At 44.6% G+C, this 12,073-nt stretch overlaps 1 protein-coding gene across 3 annotated transcripts in view; it reads left to right on the top strand.

The window, feature by feature from the left end:
* Positions 1–12,073, top strand: part of DPYD (dihydropyrimidine dehydrogenase) — a 501,994-nt gene that overhangs the window by 381,266 nt on the left and 108,655 nt on the right. For all 3 annotated transcript variants that reach the window (XM_028732753.2, XM_077928465.1, XM_077928464.1), the window contains exons 17-18: positions 5,807–5,927; positions 8,570–8,689. In XM_028732753.2, coding sequence (XP_028588586.2) covers positions 5,807–5,927; positions 8,570–8,689 — 241 coding nt within the window. The remainder of the gene's footprint in view (positions 1–5,806; positions 5,928–8,569; positions 8,690–12,073) is intronic.

Below are 12,073 nucleotides of genomic sequence, written 5' to 3'. Positions count from 1 at the left end.
ATCTCAGGTGCGAGGGCTAATTTGAGACACTTGCTAAGGAACTGAATATGAATGAGAAAAAATCAGTGTAGCGTTGATAACATTTGTTGTGAGAAAAAGTGGCAGCAAATTCTTTACACTGTCTTCTGGCTTTGTACAAGGTATTATTTCTGTACAGCAACTTTCTTCATGCTGCTACAGTGATGTTAACTCTGTTTCAACTTCAGCAGTTCAATGACCATGTGTAGATGGGAGAAGAAAATTAATTGATTTCACATTTATAGGGAGAGAATTTTGATTGGATTCACATTTAAAGGTGAACCTACCTAATTTGGAATTCCCAAAACCATACGGAAAAACAAAGCACAGCTGCCCTTTGAAATTCGTACATTTCTGTATTTTGCAATGCAGTTATCCAGTCTAGTAATGTGTAGAAAAATGTATATTTTATTGAAAATAATATGCAGAAATGCATTATATTGTGGCAAAATGCCTTGCAAAAAATGTGTATGATAGGCAAAATAACATATGAACATGGATATAAAAAAAGAAATTCACACTACAATCCTGTTGAATTTTCAAGAAGTCTTTAAATAAAATTCACAAACTGATGGGGAAATGTGGAAAACTCAACTTAAAATTGGAAAAATGAAAAAACCGAGAGAAGCTGAAATGGACGAATTAATTCATCTCTGTCTCTAGGACACGGATGCCTGAATCCAAAGACCTACTTTGGCAATTTCAGAGAGGCCTAGGAATACATCCTTTAAATAATAATAAAAAAGCTTTGAGCCGCTGACTCCTTTGAACAGGTAGACCACTGACACTTTTAGGCAGGTGGAAATAAACAATATTGCATCTTCCAGATTCTGTTTCGCAAAGCTTCCGTGTGTTAGGATGACGGGAGAGAGAGAAAGATAATGTTGGCACGGCACATGCTGCTTTGCTTATAATACAGATATTCTCCCCATTATTGTTAAAATGCCTAAGCTGGAGAAAATTATCACGAAAGCCTGTATGATTTGTACCTTCTGGAGGTGCTCTCTCTTCTAAAGTGGGTCCCATCAGGATATTCATAAGCGAGCAATGGAAGTCGCAAGGATGCAGCTGCTTTCGAAACGCCGGTGCAGCTCTCATGAATATTTCATGAAAGCTGCATGTGCAGGGGAGATCACCATTTTTATTAGCTAGAAATGTGCAGACCTAAGTCTGGGAGGGGCGCCGTTCATGTAAATACACCTTAGGCCCTGCCGATGCACAAGGCATGTGTCTTTGAATGCCTACGATTAATTATTAAAGCGTTCAAAACACAACGGGGGGGGGGGGAGGGAAATACCCCCGAAGTTTTGCTAAACGGGAGCTGCGGATCAAAAGCATAACACATCCTCCTCTTTAAGCTCTGCTCATATCCACTATTATTCCTAAGCGGGAAGCGCTCACTTTCCTTTTCCAGAAATTTCCTGGGGATTATAACTGCACATAGCAAGCATTTTGTTGTGAAATGGGTAAAACAGAAAACGAGCCCCCATGGATAGCAGTGCTCTTGAATTATTGTTATTATTATTAGCAATTGCATCTCGCCGTTCCTCCAAGAAATCCAGTATATTATAGGATTGGGCCCATTTTGTCCTCAAAATAATCCTGTAAGGCAGCGGTTCTCAACCTGTAGGTCCCCAGATGTTGTTGGACTACAACTCCCATCATCCCTGAGCTCTGTACTTGCTAGCTAGCGGTGATGGGAGTTGTAGTTCAACAACATCTGGGGACCCACAGGTTGAGAGAGGCTGCTGTAAGGTCAGCCCTGTTTAGGGAAGTTTTTAATGTCTGATGTTTTATAGCTGCTTTATCATCATCAATTCTATTGGAAGCCGCCCAGAGTGGCTGGGGAAACCCAGCCAGCTGGGTGGGTTATGAATAAATTATTATCACCATCATCATCTTCTTCATCATCATCATTATTAGTACAGTGGTACCTCGCAAGACGGAAAACTTGCAAGACGAAAGGGTTTTTTGTTTTTTGAGCTGCTTCGCAAGACGATTTTCCCTATGGGCTTGCTTCGCAAGACGGAAACGTCTTGCAAGTTTGTTTCCTTTTTCTTAATATCGTTAATACAGTTGCGACTTGACTTCGAGGAGCAACTCATAGAACATGGTGTGGTAGCCTTTTTTGAGGTTTTTGAAGACTGGTGATTTTTGAAGCTTTTCCAAAACCTTCCCAACACCGTGCTTCGCAAGACGAAAAAAATCGCAAGACGACAAAACTCGCGGAACGAATTAATTTCGTCTTGCGAGGCACCACTGTACTACTACTACTACTACTACAATGCAAGCCCATCACTCTACAGTCCCCCCTGTATCTACCACACTACTCTGACTTATGTGTCTCTTCACAATGGTACCATACAGGCTGTTCTCAGCAGTCAAAAGCACAGGTCACCTGTTCTCCATTGAAACCTTAGCAAAGAAATCTCTTAATTCAATAAAGAGGAAGGTGCATTGTTGAGGAATAACCCAAGACACATGCAAGGACGAGCAACGGAACACATTATTATTTATGGATGCTCCATTATCAGAATATTTTAAGATAACGCTCTGCATTGTAAGTCAGCCAGCAGTGGTTTAAATATAGTGATGCTTACCTCAGGCTGAAGACGCAGACATAACATTTAAATGTGATGGAAGTGGTTTGACATACGTTGACTACCCTGAAAACAGATATGCTCATTTGAGCTATTTCCACCGCATTTAAAATGTTACATCTGTTCAATACAAACGTCTTTCTTGGTCTGATAAATGATGGTGTTATCAGATTAGGATCGCAGTGGCCAGGTTTGCACAGCACAGCAAGCCAAAAGTATGGCTTACCAAGACTACCCAAACATGCTGGATCCCAGAGAAGAGCTCACACCTATTTTTTTTTTTCTTCCCTCGTCCTTTAGCTCAGGGCGTTGTGACACCAAAGCCAAAGTTAAGGAGGAAAGTGTTTAAGCACGAACAGAAGACACACCAAGGCAAACCTTGGCTCAACTGCCACTCCACACTGAGCTAAACGGACCCAGAAGGAGTAAAATGGCTGCAATTTCTGCTCTGAGAGCCTCCGCATTCACACTAAGTAAGCTATGGTTTGGCTTAGTGTTTATGTGCAAATTCAGCCTATATCTAAATCTGGTTATCAGCTGTTTTTTTGTGACGATACGCCCTTTCATCAGAGGCCTCTTTCTTTATGACAAATTTAATTAACTTCAGCAAAGAGCATGGAAGGAATACATGTAAATAATTATAGGAAAGGATCTAGCTGACACACGACTGGCGCGCCCGTACGGTTTGTTTTGGGATAAATTATTTATCATTCTCCTCAGAACTTTTTAACTCATTAAGATCATATTAGTCACGAAATAGGTGTTGCCGATTTTAACATAATGTATCAAAAGGCATTATCAGTAGCTGTCACAAGAGGGAGAAACTTATTACAGAGTAATAAAGTGAAAGACTGTTCCATGCTCTGGAATCAAAGAGCATTACTACTATAGAGCCATTATCAATAGAACAGATAGCTGATTGTCCTCTAAAAGATGGCTGTCCCACGAGGGCAGTAAGTGCTTGAAGATTTCTATTTCTAGCTTTAAAGAGAGCGAGTTGATTTTTTTTCTTCTTCCCCATTTAGCTTTTTGTCATCCTGAACCGTTCTTCAAAGGAGATGAGTGTTCAGAAAAACCATTTGACCTCTCCAAAATAACTGTGCTTAGGAGCTATTTAGGGGAGGGAGGTATGGGGGGGATGGCTTAATACGTCTTTGTCAACTCATGTTGTTTAGTTTATTGGAGACTCCTGTGGCTCAAATGGCCTTGATTACCTCCGGGATAGTTCTCTAGGACCACTGTATGCTCCAGACTGGGGTCCTTGGGTCTGAAGTGTCTTCCCACCCCCCTCACAAACTGACCACTGGACAAATTACATAATAAACAGGAGTAGCCTGAGCTTTCACAGCCCAGCAGGAAAGTGCCCTTCATGGGACCCCTTCTATGTTGAGGCTGGGCGGAAATGTACTTCACTAGTGGTAGTGGCAGGTGACTACAATTTTAAACTTCTCACAGTGCCGCAGAATGCTGCATTGTGGGAAATTTAAGGTGGCAGCTTCACCGTGCCTTGTGTGGCAGGCCCAGGGCAGGATTTAGGCTGTGATAGGATTCCAGATGCTGGCACCAGACCTGAAAACAAATTTCTGCTTAGTAGTAGGGGGCTCACTGTTCAAAATCACCTATACTCAGGAATAGCATTACCTACAGCAGGGATGGGGAACCTTTTGCCCTGCAGATGCTATTGGACTGCAACTCCCACTATCCCTGTCCATTTGCCAGGCTAATGAGAGCTAAAGTCCAACATCCCCTAGAGAGCCACAGATCCCTGATCCCTGCCCTACAGAAGTTAGATGTACAGGTTGCATACAGGTCCGTACAAAATTTTGAAGTGTAATCACAAGTGTGGAATTTCATACATCTTGGTTACTTTTCTTTGTTTTCTTAAAATTGCAACAGTGGTGTTGAGTTGAATAGGATCCAAATTGCAGCAGTTTGATTGGTCCTAGAACAATAGGATCCAAAATGCAGCAGTCTGATTGGTCCGCAGAAGCCTCCCAATCCAACTCCAGGGGGGAGTGAATCTACAACCTGATTGGCCTACAGGAGAATCCCAGAATTAGCCAATCACGTGGGGCCCATTGTGTAAATAATGTATATAAAGCAGACATTTTGGGGGAACTTCCATTCCTCCTCACTACTATGAGCTGAATAAAGAGCATGAAATCCACACTCGACTCCAAGTATATTTCAAGTGGGGAAACATTTTGAATAAAAATGGCAACTCCCATGGAGGGCAGATAAAAATAGATACCGTCACGTTTGGGTCCATACCCCTCCAAGGGTCTACCAGTTGGCTGGCTCTGGGCTACAGAATAATCAAAATATAAATAGTCTGAGTAGGCGAAATGCCTTTGACTTTTTGTTTCAGTTTGGTATGAGATGTTTTTGCCTGCGCTTAAGGTTTAATTCTGCTTGGACTTGTGCATTGCTGTGGAATTGCTCACCCATGGTGCAGCCATGGTAAAGACGTTCTCTTCCTATTTGTGGCATTTAAGCTTTCTGTGATATATGTGCAGCTCATCATAATTCCTCGGTACAAAACAGCTAAATCCTACGTACAAACAATCTTATATGGTTAAATTAAAGCTGCTCGACTTATTACGCCATTTTAATAAAATGAAATCCGATCATGTTAAAAAATAAATCCAGATATCCAAGTGCTTTTCAGTGCACTATTTGACCCTTGCAAAGTGGCTGTATGAGAGAGAAGAATTGGCAGGGGAGGGACATCTGTGTTTGCGACCCACTGCAACCCACTTCAAGGATCAACACAGGTTCTAGATTCACTTAAAACGAGTCATAAGGTTTTGTGGGGGTTTTTCAAAGTGGAGGCTCACATTTTTGAAAGCCCTCCCCCAGCCCCAGCCCTAGACCATGCACTTGTTTCCACATAGTTTTGAGGCATTCAACTAGCTGATACTTATGGCTGTCCACAGTGATAGCTTGAGCAATCCTACATCATACCGCCAGCCCTCTTAAGTTTTATTTTGAGGTATCAGATATATGGCAGGCATTCTTTTCCTGCTGCCTTGGACTGGGAAGAAGGAATGCACATACAGCTCAAGATAATGAGGCAAAGCAGAGCATTTAAGTATCATTTCAGCAAGCCACAGTGCAGCAGATTGTTGGAAAGTTTTGATCACATTACTTTTAATTATGCACTGTATTTATCTGACCTATTTGAACAGGATCCAGAGCTGGTGCGCAACATCTGTCGCTGGGTGAGGCAAGCTGTTCGGATTCCTTTCTTTGCCAAGCTGACCCCAAATGTCACGGATATTGTGAGCATTGCAAGGGCTTCCCAAGAAGGTAACAAGCTCAGATGTTTTGGCATCTCCCTGTCATATAAGCTCACAGCTTGATTAATCAGGACATGTAAGTGGCGTTGTAGCAAGAGAAATCTACTAAGGGACACGAGACATTTGCCATTTTCATTTTCGCCCTCTTTTCTCACTGAGAAACTTATGTGAAGGGATGCCACTGGTTCGTACATTATCTGGGCCTTCACCTGGTGAAGGAGGTCGTGTCATCTTTTCTTCTCCAGGGCTGTCTTTTTGGGGGGGTTGAGGTGGAAGGGGGGCAAGACACCCTCAGTCCATCGTATTCTCTGTGCAAGTCTCAATCCCTTACTGCAACTTTCTCCAACTTGGCGCCCTCCCTAAACCCACAGCTTCACTGACTATTTGGCCATGCTAGCTGGGGCTGGTGAAAGTTGTAGTCCAGAATATCTTGAGGGCACCAGGTTGACTGCCTGCACCATTAGATGCTGCTCCTCATCCTCACCATTTCTGCCGCCTACTCTCATTTGCCAAGCAAAGTACAAACAAAGAGTTTTGGCAACCCCTTCTCCTTATTTTCCACCACTGTTCATTTGCTTTACTCCATTTGGGCCAGAAGGGGAGAGATGGTGAGCAAGCGGGTGATGATGGTGGGGAAGAAGAGGAGCAAATCTAGAGGGGGAACCTTGATAGTGCAGCCCTCACTGGGATGTGGGGTTCAGCAGGTGTCTAATCATGCCAATCCCTGATTCTGGACCTGCTTTCTTCTGCCGTGCAGAGGCCCTCACATATAAACCAAGCACCCCATGCTGATACCTGATCACATGTATTCCTGGCTCATAGAATTCTTTTCTCTCCTTAGAAAGGGAGAGGGCAGAGAATCACATGGTCCAGATGCTAGCATGGAGCAGCTAAGAAACAGGGTACTCCATTCTTCCACTTCATGAAGACCCAGCTAGCATATAACCCATGAGCAGAAACTGATGCACTAAACCTTTTGAGAGACATAAAAAAAAACCTCCCCCCCCAAAAAAATCCAGATTGCTTTGCTTATGGTTGTTTTATTAAAGGAAAATACAAAATTGTAAATCGTTGCTTGTTTGATGCAATTGATAATCAGATTGTTTCTTAGGCAATATATTATGTCCTTAAAAAGGCTAGCTCTTATTGGTTTCGTTATCCTGTTTAAACAAAGGGACAGCAGGAGGATATACACACATTCTTTATTTCAGTCCAAAGACCCACAAAAATATCTTCAAAAGGAAAATAAAACAGAAATACGGGGAAAGGGTTCCAAAGCCCTCACTATCCAGAGCATGTAGGTTTCTGTTTCTTATTACTTCCAAGAGGAACTTAGCCAGGGCCAGGATAGTATCATTGTGTTTGTGCATGGAGAATATAATTTAAAGTTGTTCTACATGTTGTGAGGTGTGGGATAGCTTTCCTCAATACTCACCCAACATGCCTCCCTCCATCTCCTATGCAATTGGCCACTGGGGGTGGAGGCTAACATTTGATTGAATGAAGATTCAGTCATGCCGTCAATTTCCAGCATAAAATCCATAAAACATGAAATAATGTTTAAATGCATCAGATTGTCTATGCGTAAACACACATTCCTTGTGTGAATGGCCAGTCAAAACAATTAGGTAAAACCATGCTATTTTGGTTAATCCTATTGCAACTCTTCATAAGCACTCATCATTTGCTCATAGAAAGATTTTATTAAATTCACGTGTATTCCCCTTGTAGGTATCTCTCCATGGAGGGGGGGGCGTGATTTATATTGGAGTTGGACAATAGTGTACCCTCTGAAAGGCCACTTGAGAAGGCTAGAGCACAGAGAGTTCCCTGGCTGCATCCCTCTGGTTTTTTGGACTATTTCCAGCATTACATCAAAATAAACATGGGTTTGTTATCAAGTGTGCACTTAACATAGGAACATAGGAACCTTCCTTGTCAGACTCTTGGTCCATCTAACTCAGTATTTCTCCACTGACTGATGGCATCTCTGCAGAATTTCAGGCAGAGCTATTTCCCAATCCTACCCGGAGATGTTGGGGAATGGACCTGGGACTTTCTGCATGCATATGCTGTACCAGTGAGCCACAGCCCTTCTCTGACCACAGCCACTAGCCAGGAGCTGCAAGCAATCCCTGCTCCATGGCAAGAGTAGCTGCTGTAAAGATTACTCTGTGTGACATCCTTGGGTTACAGTCATACCTCATGTTACATTTGCTTCATATTAGGTTTTTTCAGGTTGCGTCCCATGTTGACCCTGAAGTACCAGAAAGGTTTACTTCCTGGTTCTGCTGCTCGCACATGCGCAGAAGCGCTAAATCACGCTTCGCGCATGCACACAAGTGCCAAATCGCACCGCGCACCTGCGCAGATACGGCGCTTCAGGTTGTGGGCTTTTCATGTTGCGAACGGGCCTCCGGAACGGATCCCGTTCGCAACCAGAGGTATCACTGTATTTGAAATGCACTCTACAAATTCTAAATTTGTAATTTTTTAAAAAAAAAGATATGAGGACAACGAATTGGGTGATGGAGGATTATGGCTAGAAAGAAAGGCTGACTTGGCTTTATGGTCTTCTTGCGCTACCGCTGTGGGATAACTTCCAGCATCTCTTTTTCAGCTTATTAAGTCTGTCCCTAAATTTGTCCTCAGGTGGCGCAGATGGTGTTACAGCCACCAACACCGTGTCAGGGCTGATGGGACTGAGAGCAGATGGCACACCTTGGCCAGCTGTCGGGCTGGGGAAGAGGACTACCTACGGCGGAGTGTCAGGTAAGTGTTGCCCTTTCCCGACGAAAACGCCTCCTCTGGGGCCAGCGAAAGATCAGGCGCTACTTGCAGCACGGCTAGGGGCGTTGTGCCTGCTCTGTTCTCCGTGCTTTTTTGCCGGCCAGTGTGTTCCCTAATAGTCATGACAGATGGAGCAGATTGAGTGTGAACACTCTTGGGCTGCCCTTTCCTTAATGGTGAAACACTGCAACGAAAGGCAGTGATAGGGTCAACCCCGAGGAAGGGGGAAATCTCTTTTCTCTCGTGACCCACAGTTTTCCTGGAATTTTTCATTCTGTCACAGTTGTCAGGCCACATGTTAGACAGAGGCTAATCAAAGGGCACCACCAGAGGAAAATACAAGCATTCCCAATGCATCGTGGGAATTCTTTATGTGCTGCACTTGGCATCTGTCTCCCTCTCAAAATCCACCTTCCCGCCATGTTTCCATAAGTGGCTCCCCCAGGGATGTGAAACCACACTCCCCAATTTGATTTTTTCTCTGCCTCACTCCTTTGCCACACACACACACACACACACACACACACACACTACAGTGGGTGCCTGCACAAAACATGATTTTAAACCCTCTGTCGGAGGCGTGGGGGGAGTTGTGGTGCACCCGTGCCATGCTTTATTTCCACTGATGGATTAATCTGTTTGACCCCGTGCCCTCAGTTGCTGTGACAACATGAACCTGGTCCTGCCGAGAAAATGCCGTGAGCTTCTGGACTGTAGTGGTATGGAGATTAGTCTCCTTGGAGATATAAACAGTGGTAAATATTCATCGCATAATGGTGCCCCACTGTTCAAGCAAAATGCAGCTGAATCAGGCCGGACAGACAAAAGGAAACAGCTTTCTTTCATGTAGTTCTATTGTGTGTCAAAAACAGGAAGGCTGTCCTGTGGCGATTATCTTGCTGAGTGTGTCGTGTGTGTGTGTGTGTGTTTTAATTGACTTATAAATGTATGGAAATCGTTTACTGCAGTAAATTGGTCCATAGCCTTGCACAGATAAATACACTTTTGTGCTTAATAGGCAGTATTTAAAGTAAATATAGAAATGTAAAGAAAGGCATTAGCTTGAGGCAAAAATAGAGCCATTCGGGTTAATCTCTGTGCGCGTCAGGTGTGCGCAAAGAGACTGAGACGCAGACAGACGGACAGGAGAGGAAGAGGACACCCACGTGCGCTCTCTTGGGCTTTAAGGACTTCCTAGGCTTTATTATCCCGCTTCAATTTTTTCCCAGTCTGCCATGTTGACAGCGAAAGAATAAAAGAGGTCACAGAGGGTGCTGCACATTAAAAATTAATAAAAGAACTATTGCAGTAGTATTTTATATAAGTAACGCCGTTCGGTGGTATTTCCCCCCCCCCCTTTCTTTCATTTTAAGCTGCCATTTCTGAATTCCTTCATGGCAATGTCAGACCAATAAAACTATAAAATTGCTGCATGATGAAAAGCGTGTCCTCCACGGCACAAATTTTTAAGTATGTGTATAGTACAGATTACAGCAGTACCTGGACTCCTTGTGCACTTTTCCAAGCCTATCCTTATTTCCATAGTAAAGCTCTGCTTTCATGGTTGGAAATTCAACTCTTTGGGGAGCAGGGGAATATCACTCGCAACTGGAACCCTCCTGATCTGTGAAAAAAGGTTGAGAGGTTTTCGAAGAGTATTGAAAACAATAATAGTCAGCTTTCCGCCCTTTTCTTTTCTTTTGTAGCAAGGCTTGACATGTCCAGCATTTACAGGGGAGGAGAGTGGGAGAGCGAGATTCAGCAGGGCAACCAAGATGAAGCAGTTCAAGTCCCATTGTTTTCAATGGGAGCAGTGGGGGAAAATTTTTCGTAGGGGAACATTTAGGGCCAGAGGCACCAACTTGCGAAGGCGATGGGCAGGGAGACGTCACGTGCATGACATCTTGATGTCCTGATGTCATGTGTGTGAGAATCAATCTTCCAGTGTGGTGTAGTGGTTAAGAGTGGTAGACTCGTAATCTGGTGAACTGGGTTCACGTCTCTGCTCCTCCACATGCAGCTGCTGGGTGACCTTGGGCCAGTCACACTTCTCTGAAGTCTCTCAGCCCCACTCACCTCACAGAGTGTTTGTTGTGGGGGAGGAAGGGAAAGGAGAATGTTAGCCACTTTGAGACTCCTTTGGGTAGTGATAAAGCAGCATATCAAATCCAAACTCCTCTTCCTCCTCCTCCTCCTCCTCCTCCTCCTCCTCCTCCTCCTCCTCCTCTTCTTCTTCTTCTTCTTCTTCTTCTTCTTCTTCTTCTTCTTCTTCTTCTTCTTCTTCTTCTCTTCTTCTTCCTTAAGCCAAGCAGAAGCTTCGTGGGCTTTGGGAAGGAGGCGCCAGGGGAACATTTAGGGGAGCAGTGGCGGAGGAAGGGGCGGGGGTGGTGGTCTGCCCCAGGTGCCATCTCTGAGGGGGTGACAAGAAGACACCCCACGGGGGACTCACCCCACCCCCCGGGTGTGGTGGTGCGAGCCGCCACCATTGCTGCCGCAGCCACATGCGGAGGATCCTCTGCTTGTGGCTACACCCTCTGCCGCCGTCTGTACGGCGCTCGAGCACCTTACGGATGGTGGCGGGATCCTTCTGCTGCTGCAGCAGCCATGAGCAGAGGATCCCGCCACTGTCTATACGGCACACATGCATCCACGGTACATAGCGACATGCGCACGTGCGGTACATAGCGGTGCACACACATGCATGCTGGGCGGTTTGCCCCGCCCCTGACATCCCGCACCGGGGGGGATGTTCTCCTTCCTTCACCCCTGTAGGGGACTAGCCTAGGACCCCCCCCCCCATTCCACTGACCGCACACCACTGAATGGGAGAGTGATAAGCAGGGGATCAGCTCATTCATTCAGCTCTTAAGCATGGTAGCTTTCAGAAAAAGTTCATAGTTGACCAATATGTTATCCTAGATTTTAATTAACTTCATTAAAAAACATCCAAATTTAAGTTAGGGGTAAACCAATTCCGAAGAGAGCCAAACAGTTATTCAGCTGTAACTTTAAGAGCTTGTGCTTGCTTTCCCCTCCTCCCTCCCATTCCTTTTTCCTTGTGTGTCATGTCATTTAGATGGCTGTCCTGAAAGCAGGGACTGCTTTAATACTGATTATTTAAGCTACTCTGAGAGCCCTTGTGCCGAAAGGGCAATAGCTAAATGCCAAAAACAAATAAGCGTGCTTTGCCTATTCTGAAGTGTTGCTGCAAGGGGGGTATAAGCCTACTGGCTTTTATTAGCTCAGGCTCTTTGTGTTGCCCAGGGCTTCAGCTTTCACTAGGGTCTGACTTTTCCAGTATGAGAGCCAGAAGGGACTTCACCCCTTAGGATACCTGTGAATGAAAATGTGTGTGCTATCTTCGTC

This window comes from Podarcis muralis, chromosome 5 (genome assembly GCF_964188315.1).
Source record: "Podarcis muralis chromosome 5, rPodMur119.hap1.1, whole genome shotgun sequence".
Classification (NCBI taxonomy): Eukaryota; Metazoa; Chordata; class Lepidosauria; order Squamata; family Lacertidae; genus Podarcis; species Podarcis muralis.
The sequence above is the reverse complement of the archived record's forward strand: the minus strand, read 5'-3'. Positions and strand labels throughout refer to the sequence as shown.